Genomic DNA, 23,399 nt, shown 5'->3' with positions numbered 1-23,399 from the left:
GGCTGTGGAGCTTGGGGCAAGTTACTTAGCCCCAGCAGTAAATGTGGTAGCCTCACTGTGTCATCCGTATTTACATTTTATCCTTAAGCCATATGAAAATGTCTTTCCTTAGAGGAGAAGGTGAAGGTGGGGTAAGAATATAGACACAGAATCATCCCTCTCCCCAGCCCTCACCCCTGAGAGTGTGTGATGAGCACTCCGGGCCAATTTGACCTCGATCAGCGAGGATGCCCAATTCCTTACACAGGCCTCAGGACAATTTTCAAACGTTGTAAGCAAAGTCTATTTAAAGACAAATCTTGGGAAATACTGTAATATGTGAAATGAGTAAATGTAGGCTCTTGTTTATAAAAATTTGCTTAAGTTGGCCAGGTGCTGTGGCTCACGCCTGCAGTACGAGCACTTTGGGAGGCCAAGGTGGGTGAATCACCTGAGGCAGGAGTTTGAGACCAGCCCAGCCAACATGGTGAAACCCCGTCTCTTAACTAAAAATACAAAAAATTAGCCAGGTGTGATGATGCGTTCCTGTAGTCCCAGCTACTTGGACGGCTGAGACAGGATAATCACTTGAACCCGGGAGGCAGAGGTTGCAATGAGATTGCACCACTGCACTCTAGCCAGGGCGACAGAGTGAGACTCCGTTTCAAAAAAAGAAAAGAAAACAAACAATATAAATAAATAAATATATAAAATATATATGAATATAAATACGTGTGTGTGTGTGCGTGCGCGTGTGTGTGCTTAAGTTGAAATTCATAGTAAACCCAATAAGACCAGTGAAGCAATTTTGATTAATACAGAAACTTGAAATTGAGGAAATAGATGACTGGTAAGATCTTTTTGTTAGAACTTGCAGATAAGTAATTGCAAATAATTTAAAAATAACTCTCCTTCCAATCAATGATATGGTCGGTTGAAGAGAAAAGCTAGATGGCTTACTATGCTAAAGCCGCCCAAAGTGTATTAACTAGCATGTATTCGTTCACATGTACAGATGGGAATGAATTTTTAAATTCGTGCATTTTAAAAAATCTGTATACATTTAAAAAAACAAAATATGAAAATGTTTGAAATGTCTCAATAGAATCCCAGAGTTTGACAGAAGCGTGCTTGAAACACGCCTGCTTAGATCTCGCGGCACTCCAGTCTCAGTGTGCTTTCCATTTCCTGTTTGGTTGTGCCACGTGGGTGTTGGCTTACGGAGATTGATAGATACCATTTTTAGTACTAAAAGCCATTTGATGTAAGAACTGGTGAAATTTGAATAAGGTCAGGAGTCTGGGTGAGAGTATTGTATCAATGTCATTTTCTCAGTTTTGATATTGTGCAGTCTTACATAAAATGTTAGCATTTGGGGAGTTGGTCAAAAGATACATGGGACTGTGTACTATTTTTGCAGTTTACTGTGAGCCTATAATTATTGTAGAATGAAAAGGTTTTTAAAAAGTCATTTGCAAATAATTCTAACTGTGAGGAGGCTGTGCAACTCAATTAATAGAGCAGTGCACACACCACACCTATAAAGTGCATTTTTATTTAGCTTACCTTAAAAAGAGAAAACCCTTTTCTTTCCTTGCTACTGAGTTCTATAAACTCCACACTCATTCTGTCAGTACTGCGACACTATTGAGGTTTTAGAAAGGAAACACAGGCAGTGGCAGATCAAGGAGAAATCTCTTTAAGGAAATCTGTTTTAGCTGCTGCTTAATTACTCAAGAAGAAACTGGTGCAGAAACACAAGACTGATGCTATAGCCACCTGATAGAGAAAAAGGTGCAGGAATGATAGAGCATGTGTTCCTGAAGCGTTTCTATGCTTAAAACATTAAGTAATTAGAGCAAAGCAGTGTCAACATGCCATGATGCTATTATTATGTGTCTTGGTGTCCAAATCAGAGTGCCTATAGCCCACTGTGATAAGTGGTATTCTACAGGAAAAAAGATGTTAAAAATAGTTTTCAAAGAGTAAACTTTTGATCCATTGGCTTGCCTTTGTGTAAAGCAAAAATGGGTGTGGCAGCAGTGAAATACGGTTCTCTGTTACCTTGAATTTTTACATGCTGTAAATGACTACCATGTACTTTGATAAGACTGATGAAGGTTTTGCTCTTTATCACTTGGAGAAGTGAAACAGAATTCCCTGAGCCAGATTATCTGTCTTCATTGCAATTGCCAAAAAATTCGCTGTCCTTAACCTGAGAGAGTGATTGCCTTGTGTGTTTTCACTAGAATGGGTCAGCAGAGTTGATGACATCTGTCAGACACCTGTGAAGATGAACAGTCTCAAAACAACTTCCTTAGTAAATATTTTAATGAGTGCTAACAGAATTCCATGTTTTGAAAAATTCATTTATTTGGGAACATAAAATACCAAGACCATAATGTTCTTTGCATTAAGCTGGGCTGTAGTTCCGAGCCAGTTGTAGAGACTGTCTTGGCTGACCCTTGACAAGGGACTGTGCTCTCAGCTTTATCATTCTGTCTGACCAGCTTTTCTGGCATCTTCTCCAGGGTTATCAATGCTGGAAAGAGCACACACAATGAAGACCAAGCCAGCTGTGAAGTGCTCACTGTGAAGAAGAAGGCAGGGGCCGTGACCTCAACCCCAAACAGGAACTCATCCAAGAGACGGTCCTCCCTTCCCAATGGGGAAGGGCTGCAGCTGAAAGAGAACTCGGTAAGACCCTTCTTCATCCTTGGGTTTCAGGTACGAGGAATGGCGCACACTGTGGTCCCACTGGAAGACATTAGGGCTTCCCCTGAGTCTGGAATGGAAGTGAGAAAGCCGTGTCCCCTGAGTTAGTTGGGTGGCAGGCCTGTCATCGGGGAATCACACTTTCCAAGCTGGAGGTGACACATGTATGATGAGCTTGTGATTAGGTTGTTAACACAAAGTAAATGAAACACCTACACCATATGTATCTAGCTCTTGTGATCATTGACATATACATACAATGTTTGGTGGTTTCAAAGGAGCCACTCCTAGGTCTTTGTAAGGAAATAGTCCGAAAGCCTCTCATGAAGGGTGGAAGTAACTCCGGTTGCTTCAAGCCCTGCGTGACTCGGCCCTTTTCTCCTGCTTGCCTGCCCATCATAGTCACCCATTTGCAGCCCGTGCCTGACGTTCTTCCAAATTAACACCTGTTCCAGTTGGCCCAAAACTCTTGCAGCCCATGGAGTGGCCTTGCAGACTGAACACTCTTGAAAAACCACAAAATATTTCTCCTGTCTCCAGTTTCTGGAACATAAAGCAGACATTTCCTCAGAAAGCTCTGAAGAAGCTCTCAGCAAAGGTCGAGGAGTCATCAACACTGTGTCTTCCAGGAGATGATTTGATTTATAGAGAAATGTTGCCTGGGAAAATCAGGACACAGAGTGGACAGACCCAAATGTGACTATTCATTCTGATCACCTTGAGGATACTTTTGTGTAAAAATTTTCATAGGATTTTTTAAAATCTAGGAATCGATTCTTACTTTTAGCAATAGTGTCTCATTGCAACTATGCTCGGGGAATAATTATTATTTTGTTAGTACTAGTTTAATTTAGAGTTGACTTAGGGGTATTTATCAGTCGTACGTGTTTTCTAGGTTGAAGGAAGGCCTCTTCCAAAGAGCCAGAGCTGAGGGCCCAGATGGACAGTACAGAATGGTGATGGTTAAGTGCAGAGGCCCTGGAGTGAGGTGACTGTGCAGTCTACCACTGTAGCTACTTCATGTTGGGATGGTTGTTCTTTGAGCCCCAGTTTGCCTACTCTACAAAGAAATAACAGCAGCAGTAACTACCAAATGGTAGAAGGAGGCTGATTGCAAATATGAACTCCAACAGCCAATGGAAAAGTGTCGAGCAAGTGTCTTAATGAATCTGTAGTAAGTGTTAGTGATTATTATCCTGAGGTCAGTCCCATTTCAGTTATTCTCTGTGACTGAACTTTATATGTTTCTTCACTTGTGAACTGGAGATTACACAGTTCTTTTCATACCTACTTGACAGGATCGTATTGAGAATTGTCACTATGGGAAGCGGCTCGGAAAGTGTGAGGTGTCCATGATCGTTGAATGTGAGCGCCGGTGACTTAGTGCTGCTGTTTCCCCTGATGTTTTCCCCCTGCTGCTGGGATTTATTAAAGCGGTCTCTCTAAAAATCAGTCCATGTTGACATTGGGCCCAAGGCCAGTTGGTGAATGGCATTTTTCCTTTTTACTAAGTTCCTTATAAAAATGGAGCCAGGGGTGACGTTTTAACTTCTTGTCCTTAAAAACACTGAAACCGGTGCATAAGCACTTTGGGATGAAGCTTTGACCTTCCTCTGTGGCGGTTCCCAATCATGGTGGGGTCCGTTTTCCAAGAGCAAGAGGCCAGCAGAGAGGAGACACCCTGGGGCTTCACTCCGGCTCCGACTGCGGTAACTTCACTTCTATCTGCCTTACCTGTTAGGCTTCTTACTGAGGTTAAGACAAGAGTTGAGCTTCTTTTGCTTTTTTAAAATTGCGGCCAAGTGTATGTAATGTAAAATTGACCAGTGTTAGGCATACAGCTCAGTGGCATTAAGTATATTCACATACTTGTACAACCATCACCATCATCATCTCTAGAACGTTTTCAGGTTCTCAAACTGAAACTCTGTATGCATTCAACATGAACTCTCCCCTTTTCTCCCTTCAAGCCGTGGTGACCACCAGTCTGTGTCCTGTCTTCATGAGCTGACCACTGCAGACACCTCACATAAGTAGAATGATGCCATATCTGCCTTTTCGTCCCTGGCTTATTTCACTTAGCATAATGTTCTCAAGGTTTTGGCCATGTTGTAATGTGAGCCAGAATTTTTTTTACCTTTCAGCTATTCTGAATAATGTTGTTGTGAACATAGGTGAACAAATATCTCTTTTTGAGTTCCTGCTTTCAATTCTTTGGGCTACATACCTAGAGGAAGGATTTGATGAATCCTGTGATAATACTCCCTGATTTTTTGAGGGACTGCCGTAGTTTTCTGCAGTGGCTGTACCATTTTACATTCTTACCACCAACGGAGAGAGGTTCCTGTTTCTCCACATCTTCACCAGCCCTTGTTGTTTTCTGTTTTTTCATTAATACAGTAATCTTTCTAATGGGTGTGAGGTAGTATTTCACTGTAGTTTCGGTTTGCATTTCCCTAATAATTAGCCATGCTGGGCATTTTTTCATTGTTCATTGGCCCTTTGTATATGTTCTTCAGAGAAATGTCTATTCAAGTCCTTTGCCCATTTTAAAAATTGGGTTGTCTGTCTTGTTGTTTTTTGTTTGTGCTTTTTAACAACTTGAAAATCATTACCTAGCATGGAAGATAAATCACTGAGCACCTGCTGTGTACTGAGAACTGGATGCTGGAGATTTGGCAGGGAACGAAACAGACAAAATCCCTTCTTGGAGGGAGTTTCCGTTCACAGAGACAATTAAAATATATAGTGTGCCAGGCGATAGATACTATGGAGATGAAAAAACAAAGTGGAGAACCCAGAATTTTGGAAATCTGAGGGGACCAGGGGTAGTTAAAGAAGGCGTCACTGAGAAGGTGACGGCTGGGCAAAGACCTGAAGTTGTAGCTATTTGGAGGAAGAAGATTTTATCATTCTGGCAATTGCAAAGACCCTAAGGTGGGAGCCAGCCCTGTGTTCTCAGGGTTTAGGAAGGAAGTCTGTGTGGTTGGAGCAGAAATGTAGTAAAGCCTAGATTGCAGGAAATGTCAGAAAAGTCACAGGAGTGGAGTGAACCCAGTCTGGAAGGACATTGAAGGTCACCGTCATGACTTTAGCTTCCACTTCTATAATTTACTAGCAGAGAACACTGGACACAGGTTAGAAGAGGCCACTGATTTTTCCCATCTGGAAGACATTCCCTTCATGGTAGAACTCACATGTGGTAGCACTTAGGAAAGGATGGTGAGAGTACACCACTTAAGGCAAGAAAACATGTGCAGAGACAGGTAAAGCAGATTGTAACCTCCCCCGTCCCCACGAATCTATTCCTTCACCCACCGACCGTATTGATCCCTGAGTCTGCACGCCGAGTTTTGGGGATAAGGAGACAAAACACAATATAGTTCCCATCTTCCTAGTGCTGAGTCCAAGGGGGAGAGTCATTGGCAGTCGTATTAAAATGAAGTGAGTTTTCAGAGCCAGATGAAAAAGCCCAGGTTGTAGAGAAGTCTGACAGATTGGTCACTGGCGATTTGGGGAATACCCAAGGAGAAGGGGATAAGTGAAGTTAGGAAAGGCTTCCTTGGGAAATTGACGTTTGAGCTGAGGTCCTGGAAGGTGAATAGGAGTGAACCAAGCAAATAAGAGAAATGAGGGTTTCTGAGAGAAGGAACATGTATAGGCAAAGACAGGTTGGCATAAGAGTACATGAGGCATGTCTTCCAGTGTTTTGGAAAATATATGGTCTTTTGGAGGGGTGGGCAAGACAGGAAGAGCAAGCAGGCATCACAAGGGTCGTCATACACCATAGTAAGCTGGGATTTTAACCAAACGATTTTAGACAAGGGCATGATGACTCAAGACAGTGATGGCAGTGGGAAAGCTGACTTGGGAACGCCAGGGGTCCAAACCTGGAGGCTGGGATGCTAGTTATGAGGGTCGTGTAGAAATCTGGGTGAGAAATGACAAGGGCTTAAAATAAGGCACTGATCCGCGGAAGGGACAGACTCAGATCAATGAGAGATACAGTTGAAGTGACCAGATGACCAACCGCGTGGAGCAGGAAGAAGATGAGGATGCCAGGCTTCAGCCAGTAGGTGCCGGTCATTGACAAGTCGACCATTGGATGGTAAGGGGATGGGCAGAGACGGTGACTTGAGTTTTGAGTATTCTGAGTCTACCTTTCCAGGTGGAAGTGTTTTGTAGGAAGTTAGAAATAAGGGCTTGGAGCGCATGAGCAAGCTTCAGGAGGCTTACATTTCAGGAGTTAGAAGATCTAAGATTATAGTTGAAGCCACAGATGTGGCTTAGGTCACACAGAAAGTATAAAAACACATAATAGAAACCTGATGATGGTGGGGTTCTAGAAACTCCAAGAAGAGAGGGGTTCTGTGAAGAGGGAAGGTATCTGTACCATGGGCCACAGAGTGATCGAGAAAGATAAGGATGGAAAAAGCAGACATACAATGTTATAAGCAAAAAATGGAACAGCAGGATAAATAATGACATCACGATTTTATCTGCAAACAGAGTTGACAGGCATGAAGTTTGGCACACCAAAGGTGCATGAACTGTCTCTGGAATACATCTGCTTAATTTCTCCCTCCTTTCTCGACCTCTTGTGTCCCCTGTAAATGTAGTAAAGTCAGAATATTTGTTTTCAAAAGACTTCTTTCATGTGTAATATACCTTCACCTTCCTTGGAGATTAAAGAAAACCTAAAAGTTTTAATAAAATAACATGAAATTTACAATGAAAAAGCTACAGGATTTTTTTATTCGATAGCAACATCAGTGATGTACAGAGGATTTCAGTACAAGTGTGACTTTATATTTGATGACCGACCTTACATTGAGTGTCAGTATGGTAGCTGGGTAGCGATGAGACAATGAGACGACCTTTTCTTTTTCTTTTCTTTTCTTTTTTTTTTTTTTTGCATTTTGGGAGGCCGAGGTGGGTGGATTGCCTGAGCTCAGGAGTTGGTGACCAGCCTCAGGAGTTCGAAACATGGTGAAACCTCATCTCCACTAAAATACAAAAAAAGCCAGTCATGGTGGTTGGCACCTGTAGTCTACTCGGGAGGCTGAGGCAGGAGAATTGCTTGAATCTGGGAGGTGACATTGCAGTGAGCTGAGATCACGCCAGTACACTCCAGCCTGGGCGAAGCAATACTCCATCAAAAAAAGAAAAAGCAACATTTTGAGATATTTGATGAAGCAGGTATGTAGTAGAGTAGAGAATGATGTTCTCAGTGACCAGTGAAGGTGGAAGTTTTCCTGTGCCTGGATCATTTTTGATTAGCTTAGTATGAACAGCTATAAGCTTAACAGTCTGGCAGACAGCAAATAGGTGCTCGGTGGTAATATGCAAGCCTCTTAACATGCCTAGCCTCTGAGTCCTGATTTGGGAACATAGGACGGGTGGCCAGGAAGAAAGGAAATCTAAAATTCTAGCACTTCCAAGACACTTTCATAAGACTGTCTCTTAGGAAAGCTGCTGTAAGCTTGTTGAGGACAATACCTTATTCTCAGTGGCCTCCTGACTCCCACAGAAGGCTTTTTAATTCACCAGCTCAAGATTTGAGAACATGAATCACCATTGCTAGGTTTTCTTTCTTTTGACTCGGAAGGTTATAAAGAGTCTTCATACTGATTGCCAGCCCAGGTAAAAACAGCTTTTCCAAGAGCTTTTGCTTTTTAGTTCTCAAATATTGAGTCATTCCAGGAATGAGATGAGGAGGGTACCAGGTGACTTCTCTGCAGAAAGAGAAAGAGATCACTCTTAAAGATATGTCATAATCTAGTATTAAGATACGAAGTGCGTGTACTTACATAAGCTGCTTGGGTGGGAAATATTTAGGGTATTGTGGCCATAACCAGGACATTTTTTTTACCCACATCTGACTCCCTATTTAGAACAGATTGTTTTTAGCTTGAGACTGGACTTCTGAACACATGCATTCCGAGTCTGCTTCCTTAGGAGCACCCTTGTGTTGTTTAATTTAGTCAAAACACATCAAAGTGTGTGATTTCAGTATCTGCTAGTTCAGTGTCTAATTACAATAACAGGAGATGGCTGTGTCAGCATCTCGGCCAAGACCATCAGCAGGGGAGAGGAAAGCTGATTATCTTTCTCAGCAGAGGACAGGGCAGCACTGTGGGAACTCTAGGCAAATAGGATCAAAATGGGGTGGGGAGAGCCAAGAGGAAAATGAGAAAGGGACTATTTCAACTTTCTGTACTGAGGTTTTGCCATTCTTTTCTTCTGGGTTTTTTTGTTGTTGTTGTTTTGTTTTTTGTTTTTTAAGAAGTACTCTTTCACCCCTTCATTTCAAAACATGAAATGAAGGTTGCTTCTGGTTCTACAGCAGCAGCCCTTTGGAATATTTGGCCCTCCTCAGGCAGTTGGCTCCCTGCAATGACGTCAGCTGTCAAAATGCAACAGGAGCAGCCAGCCTTTCATTCGTGTCATTTTATTATACTAAGATTTTGTTCCTTATTCTGCACATGTGAAGAAAATAAGAACTTATTTTCTTATCTTCTTAGGTTTTTTTCGAGCCACAGTCTCACTCTGTCTCCCAGGCTGGAGTGCAGTGGCATAATCTGAGCTCATTACAGCCTTCACCTCCCAGGTTCAAGCAGTTCTCCTGCCTCTGCGCCCTGAGTAGCTGGGACAACAGTCACATGCCACCATGCCCGACTAAATTTTGTATTTTTAGTAGAGACAGGGTTTTACCATGTTGGCCAAGCCAGTCTTGAACTTCTGACCTCAAGTGATCCGCCTGCCCCGGCCTCCCAAAGTGCTGGGATTATAGGCATGAACCACCACACCTGGCCAGATTTTTTTTAAGCAGAAATGCAGTGGTTTCTTTTAAAACTGTTATCTTTTAGTTCTAGGGACATGGAACTCTTGCCAGTGATTAAGATGGATGCTTTTACAACCAGGAATTGAGGAGGCTGCTGTCAGCTAGAGTAGCTTTAAAGGTCCCTTCTTGGTGGGTGTTGGGTTACTCTGAAGACCAGTTCCGACCAAGATGTACATAGTAGCTGAGAACGCAACATGGTTCCACTATAGTTTCTCACTGTGGCAAAATGTGAGGTGCAAGGAAAATAAATCATGTTGAGATGGAAATTTCTTCTTGCTTCACTTAAAATGACTTCCCACAGCTTTAAGTGGGAAGAACATTGTCAAGGGCAATAAACTTTATTTTCTTCTTTCATTTCTTCTTTAAAAAAGAAAACATAAATAACACTCAGCACTTGTGTACCAGACACTGATTTTAATGCCTTGCCAATATTCATTTAACCTCATATAGGACGAGTGTCCCTTATCCAAAATGCTTGACACCAGAAGTTTTGGGTTTCAGGGGTTTTCAGATTTTGGAATATTTGCATATCCATAATGAGGTATCTTGGGAATGAGACCCAAGTTGAAACACAAAATGCATTAATGTTTTGTGTACACCTTACATACATAGCCTGAAGGTAGTTTTATTTTTCCTTGGGGTTGCTAAATAAACCAGATGTAGTGTGCCTGTGTTTCTACTGTGACCCACTGAGATCATGGGTAGAACTCTCCACTTGCGATGTCATGTCCACTTGTGATGTCAGTGCTCAAAAGTTTTAAATGTCAGAGCATATTGAATTCCAGACTTTTGGATTAGGAGTGCTCAAACTGTAATACATGCATAAATATGTATTAGTATTGCCTTTTTTAACTGATGAGGAAACTGAGGCACAGAGCTAGAAAGTGTAAATCTTGCTTCAGCCCAGGTAGTCTGGCCTCAGCATCTAGCCTTATACCATGCTGCCTCTGTATCTATTAGCCGTTGAGACACGTAGCAGGAAAAGCTCTTTGGCAAAGTCAGACATAAAGGAAGAATAACTCCTAATGTTGGTATGTATAATTTCAATAAAATGTGATACTAAATAACTTCTCATTTTTGTTATGATTGCTCTTTTGATACGGGAGTGAGTTAGCAGTGTCCCCTGTCAACTCAGAAACTGTAATAGCTCTTCCTGAGATGAAAAACAGCATGAAAATGAAATTATCTTCTCCTTGTAGTCCATTTTCTTGCTGAATTACAGGAAGACCATTATTTGCATAAGCCATGGGGGAAAAAAAGCCTTTTGATTGGACACGCATGAATACCTGAGTTTGAATTCCCCCCTTTACTAGATGTGTTATCTTGTGCAAGTCAGTTGGCTTCTCCATACCTCAGTTTTCTCATCTGTAAGTTGGTAATAATAGGTGCTGTTTCATAGGCTTAGTAGAGCTAAGTGAGTTAAAATATGAAAAGTTCTTAGAATAGGGCCTGGCATGGGGTAAGTGCTCCATAAATATTATCTATTTTTGTTGTTTTTAATACTGGATTTGCAGCTGCATTTCAGTATTATCTCACAGTACTTACGTTTTTTTTCCATAAACTAATTTAGGGAGAAATTGTTGATGTGTAAACTAATAGTTTAAGAATATTCCCGGCCGGGTGTGGTGGCTCACGCCTGTAATCCAAGCACTTTGGGAGGCCGAGGCGGGTGGATCACGAGGTCAAGAGATCGAGACCATCCTGGTCAACATGGTGAAACCCCGTCTCTACTAAAAATACAAAAATTAGCTGGGCATGGTGGCGCACACCTGTAGTCCCAGCTACTTGGGAGGCTGAGGCAGGAGAATTGCTTGAACCCAGGAGACGGAGGTTGCGGTGAGCCGAGATTGCGTCATTGCACTCCAGCCTGGGTAACAAGAACGAAACTCCATCTCAGAAAAAAAAAAAAAAGAATATTCCCGAGTTGATTCTAGAATAAATCACAATGCAGTTTGGCCAAAACCGTTAGAAACTTTGTACTTCCTTTTATAAATTAATATTTTAAGACATGTTGAAATGGCCATTTAAAAATAAAGCCAAACTTACTAAACCTATCTTGTATCTAACTGCCTCATTTTATTGGAGGAATTGAACCAAAGAAACCTGCAATTCATATTGTCCTATCCTGAGAAGGAAGCAGCATAATCATTAAAGTAATCGAAATTAAGGGATTTTTTTCCCCTCCACTGGAAAGCAGAGTATCTGAACAATTTAGGCAAAGAGAGAGGTATGGTGAAAAGCAAACTACACTGGAGGGTCATGGCTCCATGTGGACAGCAACAGAACATGGGCCCTAGGAAGGCCTTTCATGAAGTCACTCAAATGTTCTCTCATGTCTGACTCTTCATTGGCTTATTCTTATCCCTTTCACTGTGGTGCTGTGAGGATCAGATGAAAAACTGGGCATTGAAAGCCCTGTGGATGGAATGCCTGTAGCAGATACTCTGGACTGTGCATTATCATCTTCACTGTGATTGCTGGAAAACAGGCCAGAAACTTTGCGGAAATCAGACCATATAGTCACATATATAGTGGGGAATCAGGAAGAATATGGCAACTCTGTTTCCCCAAGGGGAAGTGATCAATCCCTTTTCTTTGGCAGTGGTGGGGTGGGGGGTGGAAAGTGTATTCTTTGCTCATACAAGGTGTTTTGTAAAATCAAACCTGAGATGTCACTCAAAGTGGGATTTCAATATCTGCAATCGGCCTTTCATGCTGTTGATATGGCCCCTCCACTGGTTATATAAATACCTGAATAGTTAGGGTAGCAAAAGGCAGAAGAATATTAAATAAGGTAAGGACTTGTGAACACTACCAGGAGGATACTACTTTTTCCCTTCAGACAACTTTTTCCAGATTAAATCTCCAAATCATAAGTTAAAAATGGGTTTTTTTGACAGGGTGCCATGGCTCATGCCTGTAATTCCACAGCTTTGGGAGACCAAGGCAGGAGGGTCACTTGAGGCCAAGAGTTTGAGACCCAGCCTGGACAACATAGCAAGACCCTCTCTACAAAAAATTTAAAAATGAGCCATGTGTGGTGACTCATACCTGTAGTCCTAGCTTCTTGGGGGGGCCAGGGCAGGAGGATAGCTTGAGGCAAGGAGTTCAAGACTAGCCTGGGCAAAATAGGGAGACCTCATCTCTACAAAAATAATTTTAAAAAATAAATTAGCCAGGTGTGATGGTGGACCCATGGTCCCAGCTCCTCAGGAGGCTGAGGTGGGAGTATGGCTTGAACCCAGGAGTTTGAGGCTGCAGTGAATTATGATCATGCCACTGCACTTCAGCTTGGGCGACAGAGTAAGACCTTGTCTTAAAAAAAAAAAAAAGAAAGAAAAGAAAAAGCAATGCACCCCCAATGTGTTTGTTATTGATGATTTATTGATATATAACCATACTACTTTATATCCATATAGTATATAATTATTTTAAAATTATAAAGATAAATTTAAAATGTTTTAAAAGTTTAATAATTTAAAGGCAACAAAGATGAAAAGGCAATGTTTTAAAATAACAGCTAACAGTGATACAGTGTTAACTGTATGCCAGGCATTGATTTAAGTGTTTTTCACACCGTAACTCATTTACTGTCTTGCTGAGAGTAAAGACTTCATGCTATCATTAGCTAATGTCTCAACGCAAAATTCATCATTAACACTAGCGAGTATAATTCCACATTTCGACTGTCCCCTTGAGCATTTCGGAGTGCTAGATATGATGACGATGATTGTCAGATACGACTGGATTGTCATTGGGAATACCAAGTGCCTGCTCTGACATGTTCTTATTTGCTCATGTTTTCTATCTGCAGTTTCTTTGCAGAATTTTTTTAACCTGTTGTCTACTCTGTGAGGAATAATTTTAGTTTAGAATTGAGCAGTACAATCACCCCTTCGGGGCGCAGGTCCCCCCGCACTGGGTTGCCGTATACTAAAACGAGCAGGCATGGGAGAGCACCGGCGTCCCGTGCACGCCGAGGATCCACCAACCTACCACGCGAGGGCGCCAGCGTCATCTCAGCGAGAACCAGGAAAGCGTTTCTAACCTGTCTCTTACACGCTGAGCGATTGCTTTCCAACTCCCCCTCGCATTCGTGTGCTTGGTGTGGAGAGCACGCCTCTCCGGGGAAGAGGATGGAGAGGTTTGCGAACCTCTGGAGCTCAGTGCAGTGAGTAAAAGCAGGCAAAGCCGTCATTTCCTTAGGCTGGAACGAATACCTCAAACCGCACTCCTTCCTTGGCTTTGTGTATTTCCTGCCCTGCATCTGTCGGTCCCCACGGGAACCGTCTGGGGTTATGGCTAGAATCTCCCCTCCTCTGCTGGCTCTCCGTAAGAGGGGATGGGTACCTCACAACCACCCACATGGCTGACTCCGGCTGTTTTAGTCTCTGGATTCCCCAGAGTTAACATGCACGTGGTGTGGCCCCTGTGTGAATAGGGCTAAAATGTAAGCTGCTGATTCCTGACGTCCTTGGTTGGCCCTGTGATCAGTATACCTGAAGCAGAGTGGGCACCACCTGCTTGTATCTGAAATGACCTCAGCTCCTTGTTTAGTAGATAGATTTCTATTTGGAACAATCTTAGATTTGTTGAAAGACCCAAGGAGTCTTTCCCAGCTAGAACTCATTAGGTTCTGGCATACTAGTTTTTTTTGAAAAATGGGAAAAAGAAAATAAAATTATTAAAAAGCAGTTTCCTTTGCAGCAAGAGGATGTAATAGTGAGCCTACTGTAGAGGAAGCCTAAAAGAGAAACTGAATTTTTAAGCTCTTTTTCACCTTCTGGAATCTTCCTTCATCAGGCTGCATATGTATTCCTGAATAGAGGTAGGTAGGCATTGGTGTGTTATAAATTGCATAAAAGACTGATTCTTTGTAAATGAAATAATTTAGAGTGCAACTGGAAAACTGCCTCAGAGTTACTGCTCTGTGAGTCATGAGTGATTTCTGCCAAATTCAACTGTAGGGTAAGTCAGGAAAGGGCTTGATACTGTTTTTCTTAAAATGGAGTACACATTTAACTCATGTTTATTTGGAGCAAAAATAAGGTTAAGCATTTGTGAAAATGAATATGAATAGTTTTGAAACAAAGTATGTCAAGAGTTAGGTCAGTGTCACTGTAAAGTGTCTGGTTTGCATCCTGTGCTGGGGCCCCATCAACATTTTCTGATACGTCCAGAAGAGCAATGCAGAGCCATTGCCGAAACATTTTAGCAATCAAGGTTATGTATGCAGTTACTACTAGTAAGGGACAAACAGATGAAAATAACGCAAGCAACACTGAAGGGCAAAGGCCACAGGGTAACAGAAGCCAAGGAGATTCGTTACACAAAGTTGTGTGATACTGGGAAGGTGGAAAGATCCCTTAACTTGGAGTTTGAAGAATTTAGGTTCAAATCCTATCTCTGCCACATCCCAGGAGAGTTACCTAAACTGTCTGTACCCAGTTTCACTGTTGGCAAAATGAGGTGACGCCCATTTTGTTGTGGTGTTAGGGGGATTAAACATAGGTGCCTGATAGATGTTGTCTTAGTCTCCTCTCATGCTGCCAATAAAGACATACCAGAGACCGGGTAATTTTTAAAGCAAAGAGGTTTAATTGACTCACAGTTCAGTATGGCTAGGGAGGCCTCAGGAAACTTAACAATCATGGTGGAAGGGGAGGCAAACACATCCTTCTTCACTTGACGGCAGGAAGGAGAAGTGCAGAGCAAAGGGAAGGGAACGTCCCTTATAAAACCGTCAGGTCTCGTGAGAACTCACTGTCACGAGCACAGCATGGAGGTAAGCACCCCCATGATGCAGTTACCTCCCACAGGGTCCCTCCCATGACATGTGGGGATTATGGGAACTATAGTTCAAGATGAGATTTGGGTGGGGACACAGCCAAACAATATCAGATGTCCTTTGAACTAAGACTTCCTGTGGGGGAAATAACTTTAAAAAGGTGGACAGAAGCAACAGGAGTTGCACAGTAGAGCAAGATGAGTACCCCATTGGGCAGAATTGAAAGTCAGGAGCGCAGGTGTGCAGCTTAGTCTCCCTGCCTGCTGAGTGTCCCCTCAGGCTATTTAATAACATAAGTAATTAGCATTACTTCTCATGTTTTTGCCTCTTCTATGTGCTGAACACAGTGCTGTACATTTTATTTATTATTTTTAAAATATACCATACAATTAACTTTTTGGTAGACAGTTTTATTAATTTTAACACATGCCTAACACATCATCACTGCTGCAACCAGGATTCAGAGCAGTTTCATCACCACCGAGAACTCCTTCGTGCTATCCCTTCATAGCCATACTCCTTCCTGCATGCCCCTAGACCCCATGGTTAGCTGCACATTTAATACATGTTATCCACTTGCGTGATACCATACACTTTGTTTTTCTAACACTCACCACGCTTGTAATTACCTGATCATATCCTAGATCGTTAGCTTCAAGAGCTTCGAAACCATGACATTTTCATTTCCTGCTGTATGCACATAGGAAAGGAGACCCCCAAGACATGTGTCATTACATGAAGCAGTCTTACTGTCTGTGCCACCACGCTACCTTGTCCTTTATCTTCTTCTTCTAATAAGGAAGTGGAGTTGAGAGAAGTTAAGTAACTTCCCTGAGGTCACATAGTAATACATTTCAGAACCCAGATTTATCTTGATCTGAAGCTTGTGGTCTTTCTATGTTAAGACATATCATGGCAGATAGAATTTGTTTGTTTTAACTCATTTAAAAATGTGTAAGTAAATACCCAGCATTCTGTTAAATAATGTAAAAGCTGAAATCTTGTTTATTTACCGTATAAATGGAAAATCTTATGCTCAGCGTTAATACCATCTGAGGAGATGTTCCTCCTTTACCAAAGGTATGAGGGGTGGCCGTGTCCTAGCTCAGAAGAAATTGGATTGAGAGAGAGAGGGAAAGAGGGAGTTTCATACTGGTTATGTAGGACCACAAGGCTCAGCAAATCAAGTACAGCCAGAGATGGCAATGTCTCTTTAGTTTCTTTGGATTCCCTTTGAGATTCCGAGGGTCCTAGATTCAGGCTTCTTATTTGCTTGGCGCACTTGACATCAGGGAACTGAAAGGATGGCAGTCCTGGGTAAATAAAGCAAGATCAAGTCATCCCCAGTCCTGGAGTAGGTTAGGGTTATGATATTCTGTTGGTTTTACTAATGTGAAGTTTCTTCTATAAAGTCCTTATTTGCCAAGCTGCTATATTGCTTTGAAAAAATAAAAAGCATTCTCTCCTTTTCTTTCTTTGTATATTTAGTAAGTATTGAACATCTATTCTGTACCAGGCACTCACTGGGAAAACCAGAGCCAATGAGAGACACGTAAGTCCCCATGAGCAGCGCTGATGCATACTGGTACAGAAAATGGGATGGCCAGGGACTGAGGTGGTCCAAGCAGACTTGATGGGGATAGGTCATGCTTCCACCCAGAACTGAAGGATTCTCCAAGCAGAGAGACAGGGATCAGTATTTCAGGCAGAAGAAAAACATGATGGTCATAGTTCCAGAGGTCACTGAGAGTTAGAAGAGAGGAAATGAGAGAAGTTCAGGGCCGCTGAAAGAAGCAAGAGATATGCTGAAGAGTGACTAGTAACTAGATCACTCAGTGTCTGTAAGACATGTCAGCTTCTAAGAGAAAGACAGTGGTATTTTAAGTGCAGTAGGGAGTCACCAAAGATTCTAAGCAGTGAAGCAATACATGTGTGTTTGCAGTGAAATCACGGGTTTCAGACACTTTAAAAGCATCACGTTCATGCCACTTCTGATTCCCCAGGCCTCTCTCTTGGATTCACAGTTGGATCACCCAGGCTGCCTTATTCCTGGCTTAGCCCCCTAACGTTGATGAAGGCCCCTCACTACTCATGTGACATTAAGGAGACATTCATTCCTTCGTGTTCCCAGATCTGACTGTATGCGTCAAACCATCCTGCTTACCTTACAGCAGTTGATGGCATGATTTTGAGGAGAACCGGGTAGGAAAGAAAGAGGAGTATCCTCATATCCTTTTTAAAACAAGTGTACAGGCCGGGCGCGGTTAGCTCACACTTGTAATCCCAGCACTTTGGGAGGCTGAGGTGAGTGGATCACTTGAAGCCAGGAGTTCGAGACCAGACTGGCCAACATGGTGAAACTCTATCTCTACTAAAAGTACAAAAATTAGCCTGGCGTGGAGGTGCATGCTATAGTCCCAGCTACTTAGGAGGGTGAGGTGGGATAATCACTGGGAGGCAGAGGCTGCAGTGAGCTGAGATCGCGCCACTGCACCACGGCCTGGGTGACAGACTCTGTCTCAAAAAAATAAAATAAGTGTAGAGCAAAACCTGTTTGATCATGCCACTTTCGAATATAAATTTTTATTCTCTGTAATTTGGCCACATTTCGAACATGATATAGCCCTTTCTGGCCTCATACTGTTCTTTGAAACACCTCTGGCAGTCCTTCATGAGCCTTTTAAATTCTAGTGCTGCTTTCTTGCCATGCAGCTTTTGTGGCACCCCTGGGGGCAGAGGCATTTCATCTCACGAGTACCCCCAAGGTGGTAAATTGAGGCTCCTTATACTGCCCTGCCAGACTGGCATCTCACCCTAGTCCTCTAGGCCACTGTCCTGATGGTGCTCAGGATACGGTGGAGCTTCTGGAAGAAGATGGTGTTGAAGCTGAGTGCTCAAAGCCAGGTGGGAGTTATGTAAAGGAGGTGGTGATGGTTCGTGGTTTGTGGTGAGCTGCAGGTTCTGTAGTTGGGTGTGGGTGAGATTGGAGTAAGGGCTAGAAGGTGAGGTGCTCACCGGAGATTCAAACAGAGATTGCAAACTGGAGGCTGACGGACAGGAGCCAGCCCACAGAGCAGGCTGTTAGACTCAAGAGAAAATGACCAAATGTTGTGTTTTAGGAAAAATCACTCTGGTTGTAGAGTAGAAAAATGACCTATGGCACTAAAGGCAACCTTTCCCTCTGGGGATGGGGTAGGGGTGGTCACCTTAGCATAGAGGTTGATGGCTGAAAGCATGGACTCTGGTCCCCACTGCATCACTGAATGGGTGGTGGTGACCTAGAGCAACGGTTCTCCTCTCTGTCTCTCATTTTCCTGCAGTGTAAAATGCAGACAATTAGCACACCTCTCACAGAGGACTGGAGTAAGGATTAAATGAGGTCATATTTGTAAAGCATTGAGAGTATTGCCTGCTATATAAGGCTCATTACATGATGGGATGGGTGGCCAGACATGGTGGCTCATGCCTGTAATCCCAGCACTTTTGGAGGCCAAGGCAGGAGGACTGCTTGAGCCCAGGAGTTCACTAGCCTGGCAACATAGCAAAACCTCCTCTCTACGAAAAATACAAAAATCAGCTGGATGTGGTGGCACGTGCCTGGAACCACAGCTGCTTGAGAGGCTGATGCTGGAGGATCGCTGGAGCCTGGCAGGTTGAGGCTTCAGTAAGTCATGATTGTGCCAGTGCGCTCCAGCCTGGGTAACCGAGCAAGACCCTGTCTCAAAAAATAAATCAATGATGGGAAGGTTTTTCTGGACCTGTAACTGGATGTGTTTCTCTGACCTTAGGGTCTCTCATACTTTTAGCGGCTGAGCTGAACTCTCAAGCGTGTAGCAGAGCCACACTGTGGTGGTATTTACTGGAATAGTCCCTCACTTTACATCCCCCTAGCATAGGAGGACATTGAAGATTTTAAAATCTCATGATGAACTTGGTTTTATCTAGTTCAGGGGATTAAAAAACAACAGCAAACCATGGCGTGGAAATGTTAAGCAAAAAGGAGAGCCAGCGAGCGGCCCAGCACCTGTCCTGCCTCCCTCACGTGCCTCTGCCTCCACACAGCTGATTGGTGTTGAAGACGAGATTCAAATCCAGATCTCATCTGTAATCATTGTTCTTTCTGCTTGCCTGTGAATTAGCGCTCTTACTGTTTATACCTCTGTATTGTGATGCCTTTCATTGTTCAGGTGTATTTCTTAAGTGACTTGTTTTTCAGAGCAGGATTTACCTCCTGCCTAGCATCCTCATTTTCACCTTCACTTCCCTTCTGATCCTCACAGAATCGCTTGAATGATCTTTTAAAAATGTAAATTGATTCTGTCATTCTCATTTCAGTTAATTTTTTTGTTTGTTTGTTACCCTTAAGCTAAAACCAGAATCCTTCATGTGTCCTGTAAAAAATGAGTGGCCTAGCTGCTGCCTCTCTGTCCACCCTCCCCTTGCTCCTCCCTCTTCCATTCAGCCACACAGTGTGGTTTAGTCTGTGCTCGGGCGCCAGGCACCATTCTACCGCAGAGGCCTTGCACCTGCTGTTGCTACTGCTTGGCGTTCCCTCCCCTCCCTTCCTGATCTCATGAACTCCCATGCATCCCTCAGCCTAGTTCTCCTGTCCTCAGGAAGCCTTCTCCAGTGTGTCCTGTCCCTCTGTAGCCTGGCCTTGTGGTACTAAGAGTTTCTTTTTGTCCTCTCTATGATCAGACTTGATTTTTTTTTTTTTTTGAGATGGAATGTTTATGTGTGTGATTATTTGATCAGTGTGTTAGTATGTTCTCTCGCTTCTATAAAGAAATACCTGAAACTGGGTAATTTATGAAGAAGAGGTTTAATTGGCTCACTGGTCCACAGGCTATACGGGAAGCATAGCAAGCGAGGCCTTAGGGAAACGTTCAGTCATGGGGGGAGGGGAAGGGGAAGGGAAAACAGGTGCTTCTTACAGGGAAGAGAGTGAAGGGGGAGGCTACACAGTTTAAAACAACCAGATCTCGTGAGAACTCACTGTCACAAGAGCAGCAAGGGGAAATTCACCGCCACGATGTAGTCCCCTCCCACCACGCCCTTCCTCCAACATCGGGGATCACAATTCGACCTGAGATTTGTGGGGGAGAGGACACAAATCCAAACCGTGTCAATCACTGTCTGTCTTCCCCACCACACTATTAAGATCAGGCCATGTCGGATATCTCCTTTAGCCAGTCTTTTATCTCTGCTGCCTACTGTAGAGCCTGTTGCACAGAAAGTGCTCGAATCACCTCTTGGTTGAACTAAAAATCAGCTGTTTTATTCTCGGCATCTAGCACAGAATTGAATGGAAATCAAGTTTTAAAGAGCACAGACTGCTCTTTTTAAATGGCTCATGTCACCATACCTACTCACTGTCTTCTAGCATTAAGAATTTTACTTGATTTCAGCTTTAAAGAAAAGCCTTCAATATATATTGCTGTGGGGTGGATAAGCCTACTAGTCAGAGGTAAATGTTATATGCACACCTTACCTCTTTGTCCATCCATTTCTGAAACTAGAGATCCCAAATATTTATTTTTCTTAGTGTTTTATGTCCTACCCCTCTAGTTACATTTTTTTCAAATGTAATGTTTCATTTTTCCAAGCTTTATTGAGGTATGATTGACAAAAATCATGCATTTAAGGTGTGCATGGTTTCATATACATGTACATTGTGAAATGACCACCACAATCAAGTTAATACACCCATTCCCTTACATAGTTACCAGTTTTTGTGTGTCTGTGGTGAGGACACTTAAAATCCACTCTCTTAGGTACTGTCAGGTACCCAGTACAGTGTTACTAACTATAGTCACCATGCTGTACATTAGATCCCCAGAACTTACTCATTTTATAACTGAAGCTTTGTACCCTTTGACCATTATCTCCCCATTTTCCTCAACCCCAGCCCCTGGCAACCACCATTCTATTCTCTGCTTCTAAAGAAGAGTTTGACCCTTCTTTAGTTTCCACACGTAAGTGAGATCAAGTAGTATTTGTCTTTCTGTGTCTGGCCTATTTCATTTAATGCCCTCCAGGCTCATTCATGTTGCTGCAAATGGCAGAATTTCCTTCTTTTTATGGCTGAAAAATATCTTACTGTATGTAGATGGTATACACATTTTCTTTACTATTCGTCTGATGCTAAGGTGGTTTCAGTGTCTTGGCTGTTGTGAATAACGCTGCAGTGAACATGGGGCTGTAGAGACTGATTTCATTTCCTTTTGTTACATAACCAGCAGTAAAATTGCTTCATACGATGATTCTATTTTTAATTTTTTGAGGAACCTCCATGCTGTTTTCTGTCATGGTTGTGCTGATTCACGTTCCCGCCAACAGCGTAGAAGTTTCCTTTTTCCCCACGTCCTCACTAACCCTTGTCTCCTTTCTTAAATAATAGCGATCCTAACAGGTATGAGGTGCTATCTCACTGTGGTTTTGATTTGCATTTTTCTTTCTTTCTTTTTTTTTTTTAATTTTATTTTTGAGACAGAGTCTCGCTCTGTCTTCAGGCGCCAGGCTGGAGTGCAATGGCGCGATCTCGGCTCACCACAACCTCCATCTCCTGGGTTCAAGCAATTCTCCTGCCTCAGCCTCCCAAGTAGCTGGGACTACAGGCATGCGCCACCATGTCCAGCTAATTTTTGTAATTTTTTTTTTTTTTTTTTGGGACGGAGTTTCGCTTTTGTTACCCAGGCTGGAGTGCAATGACGCGATCTTGGCTCACGGCAACCTCCACTTCCTAGGTTTAGGCAATTCTCCTGCCTCAGCCTCCTGAGTAGCTGGGATTACAGGCACGCGCCACCATGCCCAGCTAATTTTTTGTATTTTTTTAGTAGAGACGGGGTTTCACCATGTTGACCAGGATGGTCTCGATCTCTTGACCTCTTGATCCACCCGCCTCAGCCTCCCAAAGTGCTGGGATTACAGGCTTGAGCCACCGCGCCCGGCAATTTTTGTATTTTTTAGTAGAGACGGGGTTTCACCATGTTGGCCAGGATGGTCTCGATCTCTTGACCTCGTGATCCGCCCGCCTCAGCCTCCCAAAGTGCTGGGATTACAGGCGTGAGCCACCGCGCCCGGCCGCATTTTTCTAATGATTGATTTTTAGTACTCTTTTCATATACCTGTTAGCCACCTGCATGTGTTAATTTGAGAAATGTCTATTCAGACCCTTTGTCCGTTTTTTAATTAAAAAAAAAAAAAACATTAGCAAGTTTAATACATTGTGGTAGATATTAACCAAAATGAAGCATTAAAAAAAATGAAAGCATCCTTAATGAGCTATGGGACAACCTCTAGGGACCACTACATGTGTAATTAGATTCTTCCAAGGAGCAAAGAGAGGACACCAAAAAAATTTTTTAAGAAATAATGGGTAAATTTTTTCTAAATTAGATGAAATAACTCTATGTCCACAGATCGAGAAAGACAAATGCCAAGCATATAAAACATGAAGAAAATGACACGAAGGCTCATCATGCTCAAATTGCTCAAGGCCAGGATCAATGAAACTTTAGTTTCTTCTGTAGTCTTTCTGTCACCTCAGGCTGGAATGCAGTGGCACGATCTTGGCCTCTTGCAACCTCCTCCTCCTGGATTCAAGGCATTACCCCACCTCAACCTTCTGAGTAGCTGGGATTCCAGGCTTGAGCCACTGTGCCCAGCTGTTTTCTTATACAATCTTTAGGCCGTTTCTTTTTTCTTGCCTATCTAGAACCCTCCAATACAGTGTTGAATAGAAGGAGTGAGAGCATACATTTTTGCACTTTGCCAAGTGTTACGGGAAAGCATTCAGTATTTCATCATGAAATACGGTATGAACTATAGGTTTTCCCTAGATACCCCTTATCTGGTTAGGGAAGGTCCTTAATTTCAGTTCACCGAGTTTTATGAAAGGTGTAGATGGTGAGCGTCTTTTCACAAACCTGCTGGCCATTTATTTTATGTCATCTTTGAAGAAATGTCTCTTCAAGCCCTTTGCCCATTTTTTAATCTGCTTGCTTGTTTTGTTTTGTTTGCAGTGGAATTTTAGGAGTTTCTTGTTTACGCCGAAAGTTCCCCCCTTATCAC

General features: G+C 42.8%; 1 protein-coding gene across 3 annotated transcripts in view; it reads left to right on the top strand.

Moving 5' to 3' along the window:
- The window catches only part of PPM1H (protein phosphatase, Mg2+/Mn2+ dependent 1H), a 307,365-nt gene that overhangs the window by 99,172 nt on the left and 184,794 nt on the right, over positions 1-23,399 (top strand). For all 3 annotated transcript variants that reach the window (XM_074402830.1, XM_003926516.4, XM_074402831.1), the window contains exon 2: positions 2,511-2,676. In XM_074402830.1, the coding sequence (XP_074258931.1) occupies positions 2,511-2,676 (166 nt within the window). The remainder of the gene's footprint in view (positions 1-2,510; positions 2,677-23,399) is intronic.

This window comes from Saimiri boliviensis, chromosome 7 (assembly GCF_048565385.1).
Source record: "Saimiri boliviensis isolate mSaiBol1 chromosome 7, mSaiBol1.pri, whole genome shotgun sequence".
NCBI lineage: Eukaryota > Metazoa > Chordata > Mammalia > Primates > Cebidae > Saimiri > Saimiri boliviensis.
The sequence above is the reverse complement of the archived record's forward strand: the minus strand, read 5'-3'. Positions and strand labels throughout refer to the sequence as shown.